General features: G+C 42.3%; 1 protein-coding gene across 4 annotated transcripts in view; it reads right to left on the reverse strand.

The window, feature by feature from the left end:
• The window catches only part of RELB (RELB proto-oncogene, NF-kB subunit), a 37,949-nt gene that overhangs the window by 11,768 nt on the left and 656 nt on the right, over window positions 1–25,525 (reverse strand). For 2 of the 4 annotated variants that reach the window (XM_075834421.1, XM_075834420.1), the window contains exons 2-8: window positions 22,490–22,528; window positions 8,857–8,942; window positions 6,796–7,073; window positions 4,205–4,365; window positions 2,350–2,441; window positions 1,362–1,493; window positions 1,169–1,273 (exon numbers count right to left, since the gene is read on the reverse strand). In XM_075834421.1, the coding sequence (XP_075690536.1) occupies window positions 1,169–1,273; window positions 1,362–1,493; window positions 2,350–2,441; window positions 4,205–4,365; window positions 6,796–7,073; window positions 8,857–8,899 (811 nt within the window). In that variant the 5' untranslated portion in view covers window positions 8,900–8,942; window positions 22,490–22,528. The remainder of the gene's footprint in view (window positions 1–1,168; window positions 1,274–1,361; window positions 1,494–2,349; window positions 2,442–4,204; window positions 4,366–6,795; window positions 7,074–8,856; window positions 8,943–22,489; window positions 22,529–25,525) is intronic. The other 2 variants (XM_075834419.1, XM_075834422.1) reach the window with 1 other exon arrangement.

Genomic DNA, 25,525 nt, shown 5'->3' on the forward strand with positions numbered 1-25,525 from the left:
CTTCACCCACCCTGCTCACTATGATTGACAGGTCTTGCCCTATACACAAGTAAGAAGAAAGTGATTAACCTGTTAATCCTAGTGAGCAAGGCTGGGGAAACCAGGGGGAGACGCCCTTCGGACACTTCTCCCCGAGTTTGGCGCATAACACTGACTGCGAGCCAGTATTATAACTATGTTTTCACCCTGCGTCTTATAGTGAAGCATAGCTCAGAAGGATTGAGGGGCCGGTCACTAAGTTGTGCTGCCCATGGTAAGTTCCAATGTAAAATGTATATCATGCGAATTATAAACCTATGCGCTGTTTATCCAGGCAATTAAGCGTTCCGGGGCTCCCTTTCTCTCACCCCGCCATAAGTATGAACACAGCAGCAGGGAGTGAGCGGGGTGAATGTAACCGATCGGCATGCGGCCAAGAGTGACTCCAGAAAAATGGCAGCATTGCTGTTTTTTTTAATTCCTCCCAAAAAAACAATTTTCTATAAAAGTTAATCAATAAATTATATCTACCTTAAAATAGTGCCAATAAAAACTACAACTCGTCCCTCCGTCCATGAAAAAATAAAAAAGTTTTAGATCTTGCAATGCGTCTACAAAAACATGAAAAAATAAATTGCTAGGTCCTAAATGCCCAAAAAGTCCTTAAGGGGTTAAGATACAGACAGCTATCTCCCAAGGCTTCCATGCATGTCCCTATAGTATATTCGCTGTAGGCTAACTTCACATGTGATGAGTAAGAGTGAGGCATCATGCATGTAAGATTTATAAATCCATTAGGCAGCACTCCGGTAGTGCCCATGTATCCAGACAGGTCCTATGGTCACGTGCCCATGACCTGCTGAACAGTTAATATATGTAAATAATGCTAAAGCTTTGCTCGTCCAAAGAAGAATCAAACATGAAGGCTCCATACATAGAAGACAATCATCCCACCATATTTCAGGTAGCCCTTATTTCTAATTCTACCTCTGAGCCTCCGTACATTTCTAAATCTACGGCTCCCATTGACTTGCCCCATTTCCACCTCAATATTATTCCGCCTTAGATTTTTAGGGATTACTTCTACATAAGATCCACTGACCCTCAACTCTCTTGCATTCAATGTCATGCAGCAATGGATCTACTTATCGACACTGATCTTCCGGGATCCCATGTGCGGATCTCTCACCTTTCTGCACCTTGTCACACAGGATATAAATCTCCTCTCCACCTTCACATCGGCCATAATCTTTATTTATCCGGCAGATTTTCAGTTCTGATGTGTTCGTGGATTCTGGGGGGGGGGGGATGAACATGGACGACATTGTTTAGCTCCGATACGAGACAATAGAACGCAGTTTATTCATTATGCGGATACTTACTTTTATCATACACCGGCTCTGACAGCACAGGACCAATGGGTATTCGTTGTCCAGTTGGGGTAGTATACCAAGATTGGAAGCAAAGCCTGACAACATTCAGATCCACCTCTTCATGGTGCCGCCACATGCCAGCTATTGAAGGGGGAACAGTAAATGTATACGGAAGCCATGACATTCACTATGAATCAATAATAGATACATATGAGCAGCTAGACTTCGATTGAAAAGAAAAAAAACACGGCTTGTTATGATCCATGTCACATTTGCTGGTTTGTAAGCAGGAGCGTGGCACCATTATGTGGGCAGAGTTAGGCCATATTCACACGCTGCAAGTTATGCACCTAAATCCGGACATATTCCACCGCAATGCATATAAATGGGGTATTTTATAACCCATTCACATGATCCGGAAAAAATCAGCGGGGACTAGTGACCGCACTGCGTGTTTTAAAAACGACAGCATGTTCATTATTAATGCAATTTCCATGGGGCTAATCCGCGTGCGGATTCGCATGTCAATCAAAGACAGAAATCCGAATTTCTGCCGCGGATTATCTTTAAAATCCATGGCGGATTGTATAGCCCTGTTATGGGAGTAGTGTGTGGCACCTAAATGTATACATATTGGAGCAGATTTACTATTGGGGCTGTAGCAGAATTCGGTCATATTTGCACCAATTGGCACATTTTTGGTGCACAACGTTGCATTTTATTTTAGACAAATTCATGTCTAGAATGAACCAAAAAGAACAGATGTTCGTGCCTGTATAGGCACTTTTCAAAAGAGCTTGGATTAAAATGCACCAACAAAAATCAAACACAGAATTCTAAGCCAATCAAATGTAATGTAGAGAAGAGAAAAGTGTCTAACAGGTCAAGCAAGATGCGCCAAATTTATCACACAGCGTGCGCTTATAACATCTGCTCTATAAAGATATGAGAAGACATCTAATAAAATGTAATTCTGGACCGGGTAGTCCGTGCTCACCATTATATGGATCTATGCCCAAATTCAGTCTTGCCTTGACAGATGACTCAATTTCCTTCTTACGAACACACTGGATCCCCAGATTGCTAAAGCTGGAGGACGGAAAAAATAAAAAAAAGTTTAGTCCTGGGATCAAAACATATTGCAGAAAGTCTTCTCTATAACAATGTGTATTGAAGATTTAAAAGGCAACTCCACCCAAAATGCACATATCCTCTATGCTTTACACTTGCTGCAGTGTGGTTTAACATGGCGCCCCTTCAATAAGAATAGGTGACCACATAATAAATGGTCGTGCTGCGTCTTCCAGAGCAGAAATTGACCCATGAATGTTGGTTTTGTAAACAAAAACACGTAGTCAATGAGAACGACCAGGTCAGAGGAGAGACTAGTTCAAGTAACTCCAGTAACCAAGTGTTACTAAAATGGTACACAGATGTCTGAACTTCTACTATCTCAAGTGCGGGAGCCCCCTGACCCCACTCCTGCCTGGTGAGCTGGCGGTGAAGGTGGTCAAGTTTCCAGAAACAGCTGAGCCACTCTGTTCCCGTAACTTCCATAGAAGGGAGCGGGAGCTAAGGAAACGGCGTAGCACAGCGAGCCACGCCGACTACAGCAGCAGAGGAGGACACAGGGTTTCTTCTATTGGCAGCCAAGAACTAGAAACGTGGGCGATAATGGGCAAAGGCTCACTAAAACATAAAAAACACTGCCTAGTGTAACAAACCCTCATTTCTACTGCTCACTGTAGATGGCGAGGTCAGAATGTGGCATAAATCACACAAATGAATGGACCCACCCTGCGTTATGTTAACAGTTTGGCCTGGTGGTGGTATACAGTGTGAGGACTGCTACAAACTATTCAAGTATTGTCGCTGACCATGTGCACCCCTTATGGCTGCAGTCTACCCATCTTGTAACGCCTGCTAGCAGCAAGGTAACGCACCACGTCACAAAACACACATCATCTAAAGTAAGTTCCACAACTGCGACAATGAGTTCAATGGACTACAAGGGCCCGCATTGTCACCAGATCTAAAAGAAGTCTCGTAGCAGTGAGGTCGGAGCTCTTACATAGGCTTTAAAGGGGGGTTTTCTTACTTGTCCAGGATTAGAACAAAGGGTCTGTTTTATTTCCAGAAACAGTGCCATGTCTGTCTGTGGGCCGTGTCTGGTATTGCAATACATCTCCATTCACGGAAATACCAAACTGCAATACCAGACGCAGCCTATGGGCAGACATGGCACTGTTTTTGGATAAAAAAGGTCCTTTTTTCCCCCACCAGTAACTGCTCCTCACCAGACTTTGTTGTACATATTCTCCTGATACAGAAAGGCGGTTAGTTAAGGTTTTTCTGTTCTGTAATATGTATCCATATCAATATGTGAAGAAATGTATCCGTCTGTTTTTTTTGTTAATAATTGACCTTATACACCTGGTACTGTTGTTCTTACTCTAATGCAACATTGTTTTGTACTTTTGTACGATGGATAGAAAAAAGTCGAGTCCCTTCAGGTTTTGTCAGCCTTTTTAGTCTTTCGACATGGACTATAATGGGTCGACCAGACGGTCTCTGAACAAGCCAGACAGAGCTGGCAGAGACCAAAGGGGCACAGAGCCTTCCTAGCACCACAGGGGTCACATTAATCACAACTCCACCTAGACATGTGCCATCAGTAGGCATCTCTTTACTTACCGCTCCACTCATCGAGCTAAAACACTACCCCCCCCCCCTGCCCCCGCACGTCCCGACGCTGAAATACACCGACATTATAAAGTGTGGGTACTTGGAGTGGTTACATTTCGGAGAGCGTTAAGATATTATTACACAACCCCTTGAAGTGTTCAGCTCACCTATGCTGAGTTTGTCCTTCATCTGGATGCAGTGTAATTTCACATATACCATCATGGCAATCCTTACCCACAAGGCCGTGTGGGTGGATACGATGAGGGGGGTCTTTCCAAACAAGACACACGCTGACTTGAACATCATGAATTCTGTTGCCGTGCAAAAGCTAAATGTGACGAAACAAGAAAGGTAACAGGTGTGACAGGGATTGGGAATCTCAGGTACTTTCCACGGCGGGTCAAGCAGTAAATACAATTCCAGCAATCACACCTGGGTACACACAGCACACCTGGGTACTAACTAAATATAAACCCAAACTGTGGATGGCAACTATCTCAATGATACACAATAAAACAAGCATGCTGGGACATGAATGCCAATGCCAGCTGACAGGCAAAACGACTGACAATCAAGGTGGTAATTACATAGAGGAAGGATGCTGGGCACGGTGACTGGGAACCCTCTTTCATGCATTTACATAGTGAATTGTAGGGGCACCTGGGAGCAAACCCGTCTTTAATGGGATAAGGGGAAAACCAAGCTACATCAATGCTCCACCCATATACTATGACTATGGGCCAGTGGTCTCAATCTGTGGATCCCAGCTATTTTTTGGAGAGCTATAGCTGTTGTTATCCCTACTTGCTGCCGTCCGAACATGGTTCTTGCGAATTACTTTTACATTTGGTCAAATGACCACATCATCACTGGCCGCTGGACTTTTACATGCGCAGAGCCAAGGAAAACGTGGTCATGAGACAATGCAACCCTAATTTAAAGGGGTTTTCCAGCCCCTACAAATTGATGGCCTATCCTCAGAATAGGCCATCAATAGCTGATGGGTCGGGATCAGACTGTCAGGACCCCAGCCGATCAGCTGTTTGAAGGGGCCGTAGCGCTCATACAAGCGCTGCTTCCCCTTCATTTCTAGTTGCTCACTGTGAATTGTTGACACGGAAGTAGCGGCGATTCGCAGGTATTGCAGCCTGTTCTTCCATGGACTTCAATGGGAGAATGCAGTACAGTGAACCGCCGCTGCCGCTGTGTCGATGATTCACAGTGTGAGCAAGTGAGGGAAATGAAGGGCAAGCAGCGCTCGTACGAGCGGTGCAGCCCCTTCAAAAAAGCTGATCGGCGGGGTCTCGACAGCGGGACCCTGTCCCATCAGCTATTGATGGCCTATCCTGAGGATAGGCCATCAATTTTTAGGGGCTTGAAAACCCTTTTAAGAATATCTGTCTGTCTCTTCTTAAATAATAAATGAAATCATGAATGTTCTAAGACTACACAGTGTTTCACTTGTTAAAGCAGAAGTATGTGCTCCAGAGCTGCTCTTCCTTCAGTAACGGGGAGCAGGACATTGCTGAATGACATATGTCATAAAGAGCCATTATAGTAGCTAATGGAGTCATTTTTTAGTCCCTCAATCTGCATAAAAGCACTCACAGACTGGTACCTGCTCTTAACTATACCCCTTCCTTAATACCTACCCAGATTTGCATCCCCATTCACAGAACATTTTTAACCCCTGCCAAGATCTGCCAGAAACACCCACTTTTATGTAAATTTGCACAAGACGCTCCCAATTTGTGATCTTTCCACAAGAAAATCCAGTGAAAAACTGAACCATTGTGAGGCATGTACTCCTTGTCTACTCTTCAGTTTTATTCCCCACCCAGAGTCATCTATGTGCCTGACTGGATTAGTGAAGGTGTTGGGAACGCAAACTTCCTCATTAGGGTTTCCATTAATTTCAATGGTGGAACAGTCTGACACAACCGTCAGTGCTGGGACCACTATTATTCCACTTATTTATCAATGATATAGAGGATGGGATTAATAGCACTATTTCTATTTTTGCAGATGACACCAAGCTATGTAGTATTGTTCAGACTATGGAAGATGTTTGTAAATTACAAGCTGATTTGGACGCACTAAGTGTTTGGACATCCACTTGGCAAATTAAGTTTAATGTAGATAAATGTAAAGTTCTGCACCTGGGTACCAACAACCTGCATGCATCATATGTCCTAGGGGGCGCTACACTGGCGGATTCACTTGTTGAGAAGGATCTGGGTGTACTTGTAAATCATAAACTAAATAGCAGCATGATTAACTTATATAAATATAGTAATGGCACATACAAAAAATGTGGTGAAATCCTGTTCCATGTAAAACTCCCTCAAAAAACAAGGGGGCACTCCCTCCGTCTGGAGAAAAAAAGGTTCAACCTGCAGAGGTGACAAGGCTTCTTTACTGTGAGAACTGTGAATCTATGGAATAGTCACCGCAGGAGCCGTCACAGCAGGGACAGGAGATGGCTTTAAAAAAGGCTTAAATAATTTCCTAGAACAAAAAAATTATTAGCTCCTATGTGTAGAAATTTACACCTTCCCTTTTCCCATCCCTTGCTTGAACTTGATGGACATGTGTCTTTTTTCAACCGTACGAACTATGTAACTATGTAACTATGTAACTATGTAACCTGGGAGAAAACAGCTGTAATCATTTGGTAAGATGCGATTTTTAATTAACAAATATAGTATTCAATAGCGCACACTACCTACAAGGAAAATACAGCAACAAATGTCCTCACCTCAACAGCAGGTAGCGTCTTGCTGTGTTCAGTGCTGCTTTCTCCTAGGATGCTGCCTGCTGACCTCCCCTCACACTGGTACCGGAACCGCATCCCCCGCTGTTTCGGCTGTTCTGCAATAATTAAGAGTGGTGCTGGGGTGCTCTCGCATTGGACCCATTTTGGGGTGACAGGTTCCACTGGGGGTGACCATGAGGCCACAGTGACTGTGCTGAGGATGCTGGGTTCAGGTGTCCATGTGGGTCCAGATTCAGCATTAATGTAATCCATAACTTCTTCTGTAAAAGTGAAAAAAAATAAAATAAATGACATTCTCATGTCATATACCAGGGCAAAATAATGTGGTTCTAGTCAGCAGAACGTCACAACTATCAAGACTCTGACATATCACTGGTTGGACGCTACTTTACATAGTAGGGAATTACATTTTGAGCAATTCTCTAATAGAATGTCTCTTTAGGATCTGCTACGGCTTTGCTACAATTACATCTTGTGTTACATTTACTTTGCTATAGCTCATAAAATGACATGAGTTTTGTGGTGAGTGGACAGTCCTCCAGCGTGATGTGGGCTTCACATTCCCCCTGTTGGGGATTCCTATTTTTTTTTCTATCCTCTCATAGCCTGTAAAACGTTGCTTCCCTGCGTTCAACAAATTATGGCTCATATTTTACAAGTCAAATACAGTTTTAACCTCGCCAACATAATCAGACAAGCGGAGGTCACTGACGGAGTATATTGCATGGGGGTACACTCATTGTCATCTTAGCAGCCTCCTGGCATTGTTTAAGGCCCCACGCACACAACCGTGCCCGTATTTATAAAGTATGGGAGCACGGTCCGTAAAATAAAAAAAATAGGACATGTCCTATTTTTTACGGAAACTTTTCACGACCCGAACATCTTCCCGTAAATATATACGGGAAGGCGTCCGTCGGCCATAGAAAGGAATCGGTCCGATAAAATCTACGGCCTTTTGCAACCCGGGGGTTCCATTTCTGGACTGAGATCGGAAAGAATTTAGGGGTCTTGTATGTGTTCTAAATAATTGTAAAGGTCTAGTTTGGGGTCTACATTAGCTTAGGAGTCTGGCCGATAAATTCTCATGCTTACAAATAAAAACAATTATATATATATACACATATGAGAAAAAATACTTTTTTTTTCATGCAAATTAGGTTGCAAGTGCCCCGGCAACAAAGGTATGATAGTACATAGGTTATAAGGTTTACTTGCCAAACCTGCAATATCCTTTTGAGGAATTCAAAAGTTACAATCCAAAATACATTTGTTTAACTTTGGAGAATATACATTGACTTTCAAGATATTCTACAGTGGATAGTACAACCATGACTGGGCACTGCCAACTATACCTGCTAAATAGTACACGCCACTTGTAGCAGCATGGGCACCCACCTCTAAAAAGATTTTACTCTCATGTGTAAGGGCCTGTTCACATCAGCAATGGCCTTCCGTTCATTTGTTCTCGTCAGAGGAATAGATGAACGGAAAGACAAACGGAAAGTTGTTTTTTTTTGTTTGCTTTTTGTTTCAGTTTGTTTTTCACAAGTCATATGCTGCAGTATTGTTTTGATGAAAAAAAAAAAAAACTGAAACCTAGAGGAACGGAGACAAACAAAATACAACCAAAAAAAATACCATTGAAATCAATGGTATTGCAAACGGAAATTATACTTTCCATTTGTCTTTCCATTCATCTGACGGAACATATGAACGGAAAGCCGAACGGAAGGCGAACGCTGATGTGAACAAGCCCTGCACTAGTTTAACCTGAATTTACCATCAATATTCTTTTCCTTGTCATGCCCACAATTTATGGTTACAGAGTTATGAAAAAAAAAAAAATTTAGTTTTTGAATTTTATAAAAATTCACAAATACTGGATTTATAAACATGACGCGGCATTATACACAGGATATTTTTGGGATATCTAGTACTATCTATGTACCATCCTAAAAGCACAACTCCACACAAAGCCTAAAAATTCAAGATCGACTGGAGTTAAATAAAATCTCTCAGTCGCCCTTGTATCATACTTACTTATAGGAGTCCAGGAAGATGAGATGTGGGTTGCTCTATGCATGGTCTTTGCACTGATGGACTGTTTTAGCTGTCCCTGTTCTTGTCTGTTGTATGGAGGGGGAAAAAAGTCACCAGTGAATTTTGAACCCTAACAATATAGATGCTGTGTGGGGTTATTTCCTCCAAGTCACTTCCGCAGGCATAGCCTAAAAGCAGCTGTCCAGCATATAGACGTGTGAAAACTTCACGTATACCAGCCTGGTCCCTATGAATATGACTTTGGCCCGGACAGGGGATTGATGTGATCTGCAGCGTTTGCCCACCTTTTAATACAACTATACAGTTTACATATCTAATTAATCGACATAAAACGTTGAGTAGTTCTAATGTATTGATCCGGAGTTACACGTATTATACTACAGAGCTGCATTCACAATTCTGCAAGCCGCAGAACTAAAATCTGTCTTCACGTCTTGGTCTTTTTCATTTTGTGTAGTCTTTACACCAGGCATTGTGCAGTGATCTGATAAAGAAGTAACTAACTATCCCACCGTAGTATAGGACCTTGTCAGATCTTCACAATAGCAACCGGCAGAACGGTGAATGCAGCTCCCTGGCGTCATTACCCATATGTGGACAGTGACAACAGGGGTTCCTCCTGGAGTGGAATCCCCAGCCACAGCGTGGCCGATGCTCTGACTGGGGATTCCGCTCCCAGATTGAGCCCCAAATTGCGCTATCTACAGGGGTGGGGGGTAGCACTATCTACATGGGCACTGTGGTGCTATCTGCATGGGCACTATCTATATGGGCACTGGCACTTTATATGTGAGCACTGTGGTAGTATGTGGGCACTGGCACTGTCTATGTGGGCACTATCTACAGTGGGCACTGTGGCAGAATCTACAGCGGCATTGCGGCACTATCTACATGGGCATTGTGGTGCTTTCAGGGGGTTAGAACAAAAAAAAACTTGACAAATGAAATCCATCCATTTTTTTTAACGACCATGAAAAATGGATGGCATATGTATAACAAACGGGCATTAAAAACGGACAGACAGACTGGAAATGGATGCAAATTTGGAGACACACTGATGCAAAACGGCCATGAAAAATTGAGGCCTCATGCACACGACTGTATTTTTGCGGCTGCAATTTTACTGTCCAGATTTGTGGATTCACGAATACTAGTGAAATGTTGTGGATCAGTGGGTCCGGATGACACACGGATACACAGCAAGGGTTTTTTTGCGGTCCGACGGACCCATGGTTTTGCGTCAATTGATCAGTTTTTAATGGCTATTTTTTTTTTATTAGCCACTATGGGGAATTATACTGTATAAGGGCAGCTTTTGGGGCATTATACTGCATGGGGGCATCTGTGTGGACATTATACTAAATGGGGGAAACTATGGGGGCATTATACTATATGGGAGCATCTGTGTGGGAATTATACTGTATGGGGGCATCTGTGTTGGCTTTATACTGTATGGGGGCAGCTATGGTGGCATTATACTGTGTGAAGGGCAGCTATTTGGCATTATGTGTGAGAGGCACTATGGGGTATTATATTCTGTGTGTGGGCTGAACTGGGTGTGTAAGGGCGGGGATTGGGCGGGGTTAGAGGTGTGGCTTAAAAATAAAATAAATATAGTCTCTGTTTGTGATAGTTGAAAGTTGGGAGGTATGGAAGAGCAGGGGTCCTGTTCCTCCCTTTTGCCTATTGACGAGGTCAGATCTCCTCATAGCTCTTTACGTAACTTCTAAAGACATCAATGAAAATGTCTCCATTAAATTCTATGGGAAAAGCGGTCACTGTTAGGCCTGGTGTACACGAGCGTGTGGGTTTGCGTGCGCAAAAGGCACTTAACAGCTCCGTGTGTCATCACCATATGATGCGCGGCTGCGTGATTTTCGCGCAGCCGCCATCATTATGACACTCCGTTTGGAGCACGTGGTGATTTCTGTTATCATTCATAGTTTGACTGCTGTTGCGCGAATCACGCGCGTCCCACGGAAGTGTTTCCGTGAGGCATGCGTGATTTTGACGCACCCATTGACTTCAATGGATGCGTGATGCGCGAACAGCGCACAAATATAGGACATTTCGTGAGTTTTTTGCAACGGACTTACGTTGCACAAAAATCACGGACTGTCTGCACGGCCCCATAGACTAACATAGGTCCGTGCGACACGCGTGAAAATCACGCGCTTTGCACGGACGTATATCATGCTCGTGTAAACGAGCCCTTAATCAGTGAACGGGGGTCACAGGACCCATGGATGTGGATCCCAGAAGTGGAAACTGTCCGGAATTTAAAGAGGCTCTGTCACCAGATTATAAGTGCCCTATCCCCTACATAATGTGATTGGCGCTGGAATGTAGATAACAGCAGTGTTTTTTATTTTGAAAAACGATAATTTTTGAGCAAGTTATGAGCAATTTTAGATTTATGCTAATGAGTTTCTTAATGCCCAACTGGGCGTGTTTTTACTTTTGACCAACTGGGTGTTGTACAGAGGAGTGTATGAGGCTGACCAATCAGTGACCAATCAGTGACATACACTTCTCATTGTTACAGTGTGATTGTGCAGTGAAACAAGCTTGGCTGGAACAATGAGACGTGTAGGACACTGATTGGTCACTGATTGGTCAGCCTCATACACTTCTCTTCACAACACCCACTTGGTCAAAAGTAAAAACATGCCCAGTTGGGCATTAAGAAACTAATTAGAATAAATCGAAAATTGCTCATAACTTGCTCAAAAATTATAATTTTTCAAAATAAAAACCACTGCTGTTCTCTACATTCCAGCGCCGATCAGATTATGTAGGAGATAGTGAAGTTATAATCTGGTGACAGCCTCTTTAAAGGCATATCCTGTGTTTATGTCATTAATGTTTAACCCCTTGGCAACATACTATTATGCCGTATGTATGCCATCACAATATAGAGTGGGCCCAGGAGCTAAGCCGGCACCATACGCAGCTTGTACAGTCTCTGTCCCCCGATTGCCATGGCAGAGGCAAGACTTAATAGTAGAGCACAGAAAAAGGCAATACACTGCAATGAATAAGTATTACAGTATATTGCATGCGCAACTTAAAGATCGCAAAGATTGCATGTTGAAGTCCCCTAGGGGGTATAAAAAAAATAAAAAAAAGTTATTTTTTTTTAAAAGACAAAAAACAAAAAGGTTAAAAGAATAACTCACAAAAATATCGTCAGCAATAAAAAAAAAAAAGTGGAATTAAAATGAAACAAAAAGTCAGATGTACCCCACAATGATATAATGCAAACCACATCTCGCCCCACAACAAACAAGCCCACCGCTCAAGCAACAAAAAAATAAAAACTTTATTGCTATCAAAATATGATTAAATTTTTTTTTATATTCTTAAACAAATACTTTTTATTTGTAAAAGTAGTAAAACATAAAAAAAAAACTATATAAACTTAGTATCGACGTAACCATTGACACGCAGAATAAAGTTAACATGTTGCTTTTACCGCACGGTGAACACAGTAAAAAGGAAACCCAAAAAACAATGGAGGAATCGCTGTTTTTTTCCCATTCCACCCCACAAATAATTTTTCTTCAGTTTCCCAGTACATTATATGATACAATAAATGGTGCCATTAAAATTACAGCTCGTCCCGCAAAAAACAAGCCCTCATTGGGCTATGTCCACAGAAAAATAGTGTCTCCAAGGGGTTAAAATGGGAATACCCCTTTAAACAAACAAAAAAAAACAACTTGTCTTTACTTTCTATTTCCTTATTTTAAAAGTGAGAACGGAGAGTGATAAATAATTCACAAGGATTTTGTGACAACATAATTATCATGAACTTGTGTCCTCCCTCGAAAAGACGAGAATTCCCCGTTATTCGGACTGTCATCTGAAACCGCACACGTCTGAATGCGTCCGTCATGTCTGGAAAAATGCTGATTGTTAAATGTTGCGCTTTTCCGGAGTCAGGATTACCGGTCACGTTTCCACGACGGATTTTCATCTTCATGAGTTTACTTAGTGGTTTCCTAGTTAAGAAGACGATGTACGTTATCTGAAGGGCGACGGTTTCTGAAATAGAACTTTCAGTAACACATAGGGAATGCAGACTGTCAATAAGTTGAGACCGTGACCTCACTGGCATCGTTCAGACATCACTGGCATCGTTCAGACATCACTGGCATCGTTCAGACATGAGGGACGGGGTTTAACTGAAGGGAAAAGTATTGGAAGACCAACAAAATACATGGTGGACCTTCTTTTAGACGTCTGTAAAATCCCATACAGGCATCTCAAGTTGTTAACCCTTTCCCGCCGCAGCCATTTTTTGGATTTTCACTTTTGTTTTTTCCTCCCCAACATTCCAAATACCATAACTTTTTTATTTTTCCATCGATATTGCCGTAGGAGGGCTTGTTTTTTGCAGGACGAGTTGTAAATTTTAACAGCACAATTTTTTGTACCATATAATGTAGTGAGAAATGAGAAAAAAATGATATGTGGGGTGGAATAGGAAAAAAAATCAGCGATTCCTCAATCTTTTGGGTGGTTTTGTTTTTACGGCGTTCACCGTGCGGTAAATACTGCATGTTAACTTTATTGTGCGGGTCAATACGATTACGGTGATACCAAATTTATATTGTTTTCTTTATGTTTTACAAGGAAAAAACTGATTGTTAAAAATACAATTTTAGTTTTGTCGCCATATTCAGAGAGCCATAACTTTTTTATTTTTCCGTCGATTTAGCGGTATGAGGGCATATTTTTTGCGGGGCGAGCTGTAGTTTATATTAGTACCATTTTGGGGTACATGGGAATTTTTGATCAATTTTTATTTCATTTTTTGTGGGAGATGAAGTGACCAAAAACAGCAAATCTGCGAACTAAATAATGATATATTGTAATAGTTCAGACTTTTCACCGATACTTCACTGAACAGCCGGGATTGGAGATAACTCTGATCCCGGATGTGTATTCAGACGACACGGTCAATAGCAAGAGGCGGAATCTAAGCTGATGCAAAGAAGAGGGCCCCCCTCCATCATCCCACCGCATACCATCCCTCCGGCGCCAACGCGCAGTGCCACTGGTTACCATGGTAGCCTAATGAAGGCCGTCAGGTCATCTTTGTGCTCCTATTAAGCCAGGCCCGAGACCGTAACAATTTTAATTTACAACAAATTGCCGACAGGAAATGTTCCCTAAATCTTGAGTTATATTAAATGGATTAAAATGTAATTTTTTTTATTCCAAAGGAAAAGTAAATATGCCCTTAAATGTCTGCACACAAGTAAAAACTACTAGAGAAGAACTCCCTGACTATTGAGTTCACAATGTCATTCCTCTAATAAATATATAAACTTGGTATTGCCGTAACGTATTGTTCCGCAGAGTACAGTAAACATGTCGTTTTTACCGCACGCTAAAGACCATAAAAACGAAAAGAAAAACTAGCCCTCATATGGCTTTGTTAACGGAAAAAAAAGTTTTGGCTTTTGGAAGGCGTGGAGGAAAAAATTAAAAACTCAAAAATGGCTGCAGCGGCGGCAACGGGGTTAATAACCACTCAAATACCGAAGGTTTTTTAAACCTTAATGACCGAGCAATTTTTTAAACTTTTCCATCGTCGCATTCTAAGAGCTGTAACTTTTTATTTTTGCATCGACATAGCTGTATAAGGACTTTTTGTTTTTGCGGGACAAGTTGTATTTTTGTATAGCACCGTTTTGGGGTACATATCATTTATTGATTAACTTTTTATTAACTTTTTTAGTGGGGTACTGGGAAAAAAAACCAGAAATTTCGCCATTCTTTTTTGCGTCTTAATTTTATGCCGTTTACCAAGCGGCATAAATAAAATAATAACTTTATTCAGCGGGTAGTTCCGAATGCGGCGATACCAAATTTCTATGTTTTTTTTTTTTGTTTTCCTACTTTTACACAGTAAAAACACTTTTTTTCAAAATTATTTTTTTTTGAGCCATAACTTTTTTTTTTTTTTTCGACCGATGCAGCTGTATGAGGGATTTTTTTCTTGCGGGACAACTTGTAGTTCCTATCGGTACCATTTCGGAGTAACTGCAACTTTTTTTATCACTTTTTTGAAGGTAGGATGAACAGAAAACAGCAATTCTGGCATTGTTTTTTACTTTTTACAGAATTCACCGTGTAAAGTAATCGTTTTATAGTTGGCTTTGTTACGGACGCGACGATACCAAATATAAGCAACTAGTGTTTTTTTGTTTTTTTTTTACTTGGGACATTTATTTACTTATTTCAAACTTTCACTTTTTTAGTCTCACTAGGGGACTTTATTGTGCGATCTTTTGATCGCTTTTAAAATACACTGCAATACATTGTATTATTGCCTGTCAGTGTAAGGGTATGTTCACACGCACTGTTTTCAGACGTAATTCAGGCGTTTTACGCCTCGAATTACGCCTGAAAAGACGGCTCCATTACGCCTACAAACATCTGCCCATTGCCTGCAATGGTTTTTACGATGTTCTGTTCCCACGAGCCTTTATTTTATGCGTCGCTGTCAAAATACGGCGCGTAAAATGACGGCTCGTCAAAAGAAGTGCAGGACACTTCTTGGGACGTTTTTGGAGCCGGTTTTTCATAGACTCTATTGAAAACGGCTCCAAAAACGGCCGTAAAAAACGCCGCAAAAAACGTCTGAAAATCAGGAGCTGTTTTCCCTTGGAAACAGCTCCGTATTTTCCGACGTATTTTGTTAAACGTGTGAACATACCCTTAGACTGCCTCTGACATGGCATAACAGGCAATCATTAAAAGCAGACCTGGGGGACTTTGTTAGGCCACCATCTGCCATAGAAACCGTTGACACTCCGTGATGCACGCGGGGTGTGCCATTGGGGTGAGAGAGGGAGCCCGCTCCTTCTAAAACCACTCGGATGCGGTGCACGCTATTGAGCGCCGCATCTGAGGGGTTAAATATGGTCTCGATCGTTGCCCTGAAACCAGAGTCTGTTACTAACAGCCCGGAATTCAGGAGCACCCCGCACGATGCGGGAAAAGTTATTCTGAAGTACCGACGTGAAAAGGCGGCACTTCAGAAGAACTATCTTAAACGGCCGACGTAAATAACACTAGACGCTGGTCGTTAAAGGGTTAAAGAGGACCAGTCATCTCTCCTGACATTTCTGTGTTGGTAAAGAAGTGCATTGCCCTGAATCACCTTTTCTTACAACTCTGCGTTGTGCCGTCCTCTATTATTCCTCCTGGAAATTTATGAATACATTTACAACTGGGTGTTACCACTCCTCTTGTCAATGGGGCGTGTTCCTACACATTTAATCATAGATTTCCCAGAAGAATAACAGAGAAACAGTTAAACACAGGGTCGTAAGAAAAGATGCTCCAGATTTATCTATTGGGGAATACAAGGAAGTACTAAAACAAACATGTCAGGAGAGCTGACAGATCCTCTTTAACTCCTTAAGGACACGGACAATATTGGCCTTGAGGACAGAACAATTTTTTTAGATTTCCCTCTTTGCATCCCGACGCTCATAACTTTTTTATTTTTTGTACGACGTAGTTGTATGGGACTTTGTTTTTTGCGAGACGATTTGTACTTTATGTAGGTGCCATTTTTTGGTACGAATACATTATCGTTTAATTTATACAAATTTTTAATTTGGGGAAAATGCAGAAAAAAAGCAGTTCCGTTGCAGTTTTATTATTTTACACCATACACTGATCATCATAAATAATATTATACATTTGTTGTACAGCTTGTTACGGTCGTGGCGATACCAAATATGTCTCTATTATTTCATGTTTTGGGACTTATATTTTAAAAAGTTTATTTATTGTAAAACATGTGTATTTATGTGTATTTTTTTTTACAATTTTTTTTTATTTAACATTAATTGATTTTTTTAATTAATTAAATTTTTTTTTTATTAATCCCATATAGGGATTTTTATTTTTTTAACTGTAATGTACTGGCATATATCTATATACCATATAAGTTCTGTCTGGCCATACAAGTTATGGGCTTTGATCGTGTCACAGGGATTTTCTGTGATGCGATCAAAGGGCAGTCCCCACTCCTCTTATTTACTTCGAATGCCGCGATCGGCTTTGATCACGGCATTCAAGGGGGTTAACGGCGGAGAGAAGAGGTTTCTCTTCTCTCCACCGTTAGAGTGGTGCTGCGGCTGTGTACTACAGCCATTAACCCGCTCCTGATCGCGCGCGGACACGGCTGTCACACAGGACGAGAATACTCGTCCTAATGCACAAAGTACCCGCCGCTCAGGACGAGTATTCTCGTCCTGTGTCGGCAAGTAGTTAAAGGGTTTTCCGCTAGGGATATTCCTTTATTTTTAAAAGGGTCCCCTGATATTAAGATGATCACAGGATGTCCTGCTGCCTGTAATCTGTGGGAGAACTCAGCAGCAAGTGTTCAATTCCCCTGCAGCGCCACCACAGGGGAAATTAAGTATTACATGATGCCAATTTAAATCAATAGGCCGTCCATTTAATTCCCAGACAACCCAGGCTCTCCAGAGAAAGAGACACTCTTTGTAGCCACACTCTACTCCTCCTAATTGATGGAGGTTGTGAATGAGGGGCGCCCCTAATGCTCTAAGTTATTTGAAAAGTGGTTTTCTAACCTACACAATTACTTAAAATGTGATCAAAGAGTCCTAACTTTTAATAAGGGTCAATTGGACTCATGGAAAATTTGGACCAAATAAATGTGAACAGCTAATTAACCCAATTTTCCATTCCCTCATATACAAAAACATGAGGAGGGGTTAGTAACAGTCATCTCAGTTCATAGGTGTCTAAAGATTACCGCTAAGAAACATCACATCTAAAATAATCAAACGTGCTTCCAAACGATCAACAGGCAACGCTTCCCAAATATCAAAGCCCTTTACAGATCCAAAATACAGTACATCCCCTTTCTGGCCTTGCCTAGCTATGTTACAATTCAAGAACATATGAAGAAGATCTATGTAGTTCGGATGGTAAGTGCAGAAATCCCCTTAATTATGTAATCAGAGCCGGTGACACAGAGCAATCCTCTGGAAAGTAGGAAAGTACCCCTGAAGTACAGGTGTCCGCAGCCAAACTGACGTCAATCTGTGCCATGTAATGTACTGCAATGAAGTATGACATAAGTGGATGGAAAAGACAAAGTTCAAGGACACTAGAACACCAGAACCTGAAATATCAACATTATTGTAATAGGATTTAGGAAAATTTTTGCTGCATCCCTTTTAGAAACAGATTTCAGGCAGAAAACCAAAAATAGTGGGGAAAAAATCTCTCTCATACTGAAATTGTTCAAATATCCTGGCCTGGAATAAAGAAGACATCTGAAATTAAATAGTTTATTCTGGTCAAACCCAGGCACTGGCTACGGCACTTTCTATAACTCTTTGTGACCCTCCACATTTAAAGAGTTGTTCTCTTTTGACAATTCATTTTCATTAAAAGGGTCCTCTGAAAAGAAAATCAGAAGTTGTCCCCTACTGGGACTCCCAGCGATCAATTGTAATCTGCAGGGGTACCTGGCAGCAGGTGTTCAAATTTCCTGCAGCGCCACCCCAGGGAAATTCAAGTATTGCACGGTGCTCATTGGATTGAATGTCCATATAATGCATGGATGTACTCCAGAGAAAGAGATACTCTTTGTAGTCCCTCTGCACTCTGGATAATTCATGAATGTTCACGTTGACCCCCTTAACTCAGAATGCCCGTATAAACCAGACAATCCCTTTAAGACATATACGTTGGGCTGCAACCAAATGCATACACCAATGAATGATGGTTTATGATACTGTGGTGCAAAAGGGACTTAATTTTTTCCCCATGAGAGAGGTTTTACCTATTTTCACCGATGTTACATTCCAATCCCTATGCTGACAGTATACTGCCCATTACAGTATCATAGTCCAACAGGACGGGTTTTTATCCACTATATGTAAATAGGACAAATCCTGAGAGCTGGGATGAATTGTTACGCCAAGTATATTACAAATCTGCATAATTTTTAATTGTACAATGAATAAGGTATAATTCATGGGGCTGTGTCATCACAAACATATATGGCAAATCCACAGCATGTGCCATAAGTATCTGATAGTTGTGGGTCCTAGAGCTGGGATCCGCATCTATCTCCCAAACGGCTTTCCCAACCCCATTCCGAATAATGAGGCGGCAACTGTTTCCGTAGCTCCAAATTTACGGAGAAAGCGTAGCTCGCTGTGCTGCCCTGTTTCCGCAACTCCCATTCACTTCTATGGGAGTTACGGAAACAGCATAGCTCAGCCGGCTCGGCTGTTTTCAGAAACTCATTCTGCTGTGCACTGAAACTACACCCGGATGCGGGGGCCAGCGGCCTCTTCACCAGGCGGGATGGGGTCGGGAGACCCCCATTGGGGAGATAGGTGCAGGTAACTCGCACCTAACAGAGAATTGCAGCAGTTCTGTAATATAATTTCCTTTGTAGTTCAAAACCGCAGGCAGGGCCAGCATCAACACCAGGCAAATTTGGTCTCATGAAAGGGCATTCTGATTGGGTGGGCCCATGCAAATCTTGCTCTATGCTTGTCAAATCAAGGGTGTGCTAGATACGGCCCATCTGTGGCTCTGTTGTATATACGCAGTAGGCATAGTGGCGGCACCTAGCTTAGGTACCCTTGGCGAGACCCTCAGTTATGGTGAGGAACCTTCCACTTATCCACCTGGGCTATCCAGCAGACAGAAATATTTATATAGACTTTAATGGATCATTTCATAGAGACATGTCAAGAGTTGTGATTGGTTGATCAGCTGTGGGGGGGTCTCAGCACTAAGACCCCCACTTATCACAACTTGACAGTGACCCAATAAGACGGTACTCTAATGGACAGTCATCTACAGTAAGCATGCTTTTATTGAGCTGAACGTCTAACCCATTTCCATAATGTGTCGCAATAATTTTTGGCTTAGAAACACTTGTGTGTCCTATATGGGTAACTCCCCAGCTAATTTGGGAATTGTCGCACTATTGCTATCTCAACAGGTTGTTATGTTTTGAGTCCTACAATATTACATAGCTACAGCCTTCCATCATGGCCTCCCCTGACGTGTCATCTGCCCATCGGCAGCAGGTTTCATATCGCCAGCTCTCTGCTTCAGAATTTCCCAACCCACAAATATGGACGGGTAGTTTTATTTACAGGATATAAATCATATTTAAAGTCAATATCCAACCACAACTGGAAACCGGACCTCAGAATCCCCAATTAAAGGCTCCCGGCACTTAAAGAGGCTCTGTCACCAGATTATAAAATCCCTATCTCCTATTGCATGTGATCGGCGCTGCAATGTAGATAACAGTAAAGTTGTAGTTTTGTTTTTAAAACGATAATTTTTGCCCAAGTTATGAGCAATTTTATATTTATGCAAATGAGCTTTTCAATAGACAACTGGGCGTGTTTTCTCGTTTTACCAACTGGGCGTGTATTGTGTTTTTACCAACTGGGCGTGTTTACTCGTTTTACCAACTGGGCGTTGTGAATAGAAGTGTATGACGCTGACCAATCAGCGTCATACACTTCTCATCGTTCCCACCCAGCTTCTTTCACTGCAGACACACAGCGTGTTCTCGCGAGATCACGCTGTGACGTCACTTCCTCCCACAGGTCCTTCATTGCGTCGGATGAGAGAAGACACATCGGCTCCAGGCATACGAGAGGGTACAGTTGAATCTGCAGCAGCATCACCGTGTGCAGGTAAGCATAGTAAACTCTCTAGAGACTAGCATATTAACCTCTCGGATGCCTGGAGCCGATGTATCTTCTCTCGTCTGATGCGATGGTGAAGGACCTGTGGGTGACGTCACGCTGTGTGTCTGCAGTGAAAGAAGCTGGGTGGGAACAATGAGAAGTGTATGACGCTGATTGGTCAGCGTCATACACTTCTATTCCAAACGCCCAGTTGTAAAACGAAAAAACACGCCCAGTTGTCTATTGAAAAGCTCATTTGCATAAATCTAAAATTGCTCATAACTTGGGCAAAAATGATCGTTTAAAAAAACAAACAACTTTACTGTTATCTACATTGCAGCGCCGATCACATTCAATAGGAGAGGGATTTTATAATCTGGTGACAGAGCCTCTTATATTGTCATTTCTTATGCATGAAGCAGAGCTGCAGTAGACATAGTGGTGGCACCTAGCTTAGGTAGCCCTAGTCAGTAACCTAGGACCCCAACTAAAGACCACCAAAGATATGATAATCTCATGTCTATAAACTGGGAGACTTGCCCACATCAGGGTAACAGGGATAGGACAGACTGGATCCAACTGATCCAATGCTGCTATTTATGCCTACGGAACTTGTGAGATCTGGTAATGGGGATTGTTGGAAGTTTAGTCTTTACACCAGTAATCTAGATAATAAAGTTCATTGTAGGAACTCAGCTAAAGGATTAGAGATACCTGTATGTGATCAAACTTTGGACTGGTACAATTAGCAATCAGCAGAATAGTGAATGCAGCCCTTGAGTATATTTCAGGCTGTAGCTCAGCATCAGTACAAGAGAAGTCAAGTATTTCCAAACTTTATAATTATTTATTTCACCAGCAGGGCTTCCTTTGTCGTCAGTAAATGCCTATGATCTTCTACAGCCAAGAGTTGTGCTGGTAACATTGCCCGCTCAAGATATCAGTCCTAATAGGCATATGAAAGTGGTTGTTTAAATCAGTGTTTCTCCTTGTTTCTTAACCAAGTGTCCCGTACTCAAATAAATTACATCAAAGTACCCCCGAGGCAAGTGTGAGTACCCCCTAGAGATATGGCATTCACATACATGTATCCAGGGACATACACATAAATAATAGGGGCCCCATAGCATAACTTTGTATGGGCCCCAACCCCCTACTGAAAGGTCTGACAAATTGACTACTTGTTTTTTTTTATAAATGATCACGTAACGGATCCTTATAAGGGGGAACTCTGGTTTTCAGACATAGAGGGAGCTCTATTAATACTGATGCACTGTGTGAGCGGTGCCCCAATATCCCCCTCACCACATGCAACAGGTTCCTCAATAGGGTGTAGGCTCATTTTATGAATTCAGCACCGCTTAATAACGCTAGGTTGGACCTGGAGTTATAGAAAGATGGAGGAATTTTTTAATAAACAAGTCACACACTGCACAACTCTGAAGCCTTGCTCAGGTCCCCTAATTCGTATGTTGGCAAAAGTCACAGATGCTTCATAAATATGCTACTCAGTCTGAACACTATTTTTTAATGTATCTACCCCAGACAACTGACCAAAGAGCTCAAAATCCCCTACACACAGTACACAATATAATTATAGCTGCCTGCAGATACCACTAGGGGGAGCTCACAGCATATGGATTTATACAACTACTAAGGAACTCAATAGAAGCTGTAAAAATCTCAATGTGGTGAGCTCCCCCTAGTGGCGACTCCTCTTACCATGGGCCCCATAGCAGTTACGTGGTCTGTCTGTATGGTAAGTATGCCACTGCATGCACCACGAGTCGAGTGCCTAGGGTCTTAACCATTCAATACAGATTTATACAACGGAAGACAGAACACAGTGGTATATTACAATACCCACTTCAGGTACTCACCTAGTGTGGGGGATTGGGTTTCTGAAAGGCCATTAGAACCTAAAATAAAGAGAATAGATTATTGCAGTGAGTAATAATTAGGGTATGTGCACACACACTAATTACGTCCGTAATTGACGGACGTATTTCGGCCGCAGGTCCCGGAACGAACACAGTGCAGGGAGCCGGGCTCCTAGCATCATATTTATGTACGATGCTAGGAGTCCCTGCCTCTCCGTGGAACTACTGTCCCGTACTGAAAACATGATTACAGTACGGGACAGTTGTCCTGCAGCGAGGCAGAGACTCCTAACATCGTACATAAGTATGATGCTAGGAGCCCGGCTCCCTGCACTGTGTTCGGTCCGGTACTTGCGGCCGAAATACGTCCGTCAAATACGGACGTAATTAGTGTGTGTGCACATACCCTTAAAATCATCTAGGAAATTAATTCATTCATATATGTTCCTGCACCAGTGTGGTATACACTCACTATATGGACATATAGACATGCCACTGATGGCAAACTTAGCTCTACTGCGTTATATACAAACTCAGATCTGCTCAATCTGTAGCCTACTCCACAGAAATAAATGAACACAGGAAGGAGAGGACCCCCAAAGTACTGAGGACCCCCATCTGAGGAAACACGAACTTGGCCAGCTGCCTGTTCATTTTCTCTCCTTAGGCTATGTTCACATTTGCGTTGTATAATCCGTTAGTCTGATCCATTTTTAGATCAAAATAAGGATATAATCTGATCCGTTAAAAATCCCATTGTAATTAGAATAACGGATTGCAAGGGAAGACTGACATATCGAATGCGGACAGAGCATAACGGATGCAATTAAAAATCTCAATGGGATTTTTAACAGATCTGTTTTTATCCTTATTCTGATCTAAAAACGGATTATACAACGTAAGTGTGAACTTAGCCTTATGGAGATAAGCGGCGCCTCTAATAACAGCTGCTTGTTATCAGAATTGGAACGTATGCTTTAGCAGCCCCCCCTGGTCCTAGTGCTGCCATGTCAGTATACGAAAGCTCCCCCAGATTCCTGAGACTGGACACTGTAAATAGAGACATCTACTAGATCATCCGGACGTTTTTTAGACTGTACATTGCCGAGCGTCCTCCATCCCACTGCGTTGTATGGGACTTGCGGCCGAAATACGTCCGTCAATTACGGACGTAATTAGTGTGTGTGCACATACCCTCAAATGACAGCTCGTCGGCACAGTAGGTCGGCAAACCCATTGAAATGAATGGGCAGATGTTTGCCGACGTATTGGAGCCGTGTTTTCAGGCGTAATTTGAGGTGTAAAACGCCTCCATTACACCTGAAAATAGGTCGTGTGAACCCGCTATTGAGGCGCTATTTTCGGGCGTAATTCGGGGCAAAAACGCCCGAATTACGTCCGTAAATAGGCCGTGTGAACATACCCTTAGGGTATGCTCACACGATGAGAGGCTTTTACGGCTGAAATGACAGACTGTTTTCAGGAGAAAACAGCTGCCTCGTTTCAGACGTAAAAGCTCCTCCTCGTAATATACGAGGCGTCTGTGACGCCTGTAATCTTGAGCTGCTCTTCATTGAGTTCAATGAAGAACGGATCAAATTACGTTGCAAAGAAGTGCCCTGCACTTCTTTGCCGAGGCAATCAATTTACGCGTCGTCGTTTGACAGCTGTCAAACGACGACGCGTAAATGACAGGTCGCCTGCACAATACGTCGGCAAACCCATTCAAATGAATGGGCAGATGTTTGCCAACGTATTGGAGCCGTATTTTCAGGCGTAAAACGAGGCATAATACGCCTTGTTTACGTCTGAAAATAGGTCGTGTGAACCCAGCCTAAGGGTATGTGCACACACACTAATTACGTCCGTAATTGACGGACGTATTTCGGCCGCAAGTCCCGGACCGAACACAGTGCAGGGAGCCGGGCTCCTAGCATCATACTTATGTACGATGCTAGGAGTCCCTGCCTCGCTGCAGGACAACTGTCCCGTACTGTAATCATGTTTTCAGTACGAGACAGTTGTCTTGCAGCGAGGCAGGGACTTCTAGCATCGTACATAAGTATGATGCTAGGAGCCCGGCTCCCTGCACTGTGTTCGGTCCGGGACTTGCGGCCGAAATACGTCCGTCAATTACGGACGTAATTAGTGTGTGTGCACATACCCTAAGGGTATGTTCACACGCAGAGTCAAAAACGGCTAAAAATTCCAGAGCGGTTTTCAGAGTTTTACAGCGGTGTAAAAAAACGCCCCGTCTGAACGAAACACAGTATTTCCATTTGAATTAGATGGGCAGATGTTGGTAGGCGTTCAGCTACCGTTTTTTCAGGCGTATTTCGGGGTGTTTACGTCCGGAAATACACCTTAAAACACAGCATGTGAACATACCCTTAGGGTATGTTCACACGGTTAACAAAATACGGCTGAAAATAGGTCGTGTGAACATACCCTTAGGGTAAATTCACACACGGGAGATTTGTTGTAGAATTTTTGCAACTTAAAATCTGCTTCATACATGTGAATGGGGATGTTTCTGCAGCAGGTGGATGGATTTTTTTCAACCGGAATCGAGTCAAATGTTCTGCAACTAATCCGCAATACGCTTTCTATTAAAAAAAATATCATAAAAATATTCGACTACATATATATATATATATATATATATATATATATATATATATATATATATGTTTATATATTAGTCAGTGGACACTTCTTTCAATGATAACTGATGGTCTTACGGAAAAGATGCCCCCAACCCCTGATCAGAAGGAAAGTAGCTGCTGTTTTGGGATTGGGGAACCCCTATAGGTGGAGGTCTCCGAATACTGACACACTGTCACATATGATCCTAAATGGCAAAGCTGGTGAAGAACTACATGCTCCAGCTTCTCTGCCAATCATAGAGTGCCAAGAGGAATTGCCACCATGTCCCATCAACTAAATGAGCTGCAATGTACAGAATTCCCTGGCATTGCCTATGCGTAATGATTTGCCCCTGTCCATAGGAATGCATTGAGTTGCCCACTGTTTACA

This window comes from Rhinoderma darwinii, chromosome 8, assembly GCF_050947455.1.
Source record: "Rhinoderma darwinii isolate aRhiDar2 chromosome 8, aRhiDar2.hap1, whole genome shotgun sequence".
In the NCBI taxonomy this organism is placed as follows: Eukaryota; Metazoa; Chordata; class Amphibia; order Anura; family Rhinodermatidae; genus Rhinoderma; species Rhinoderma darwinii.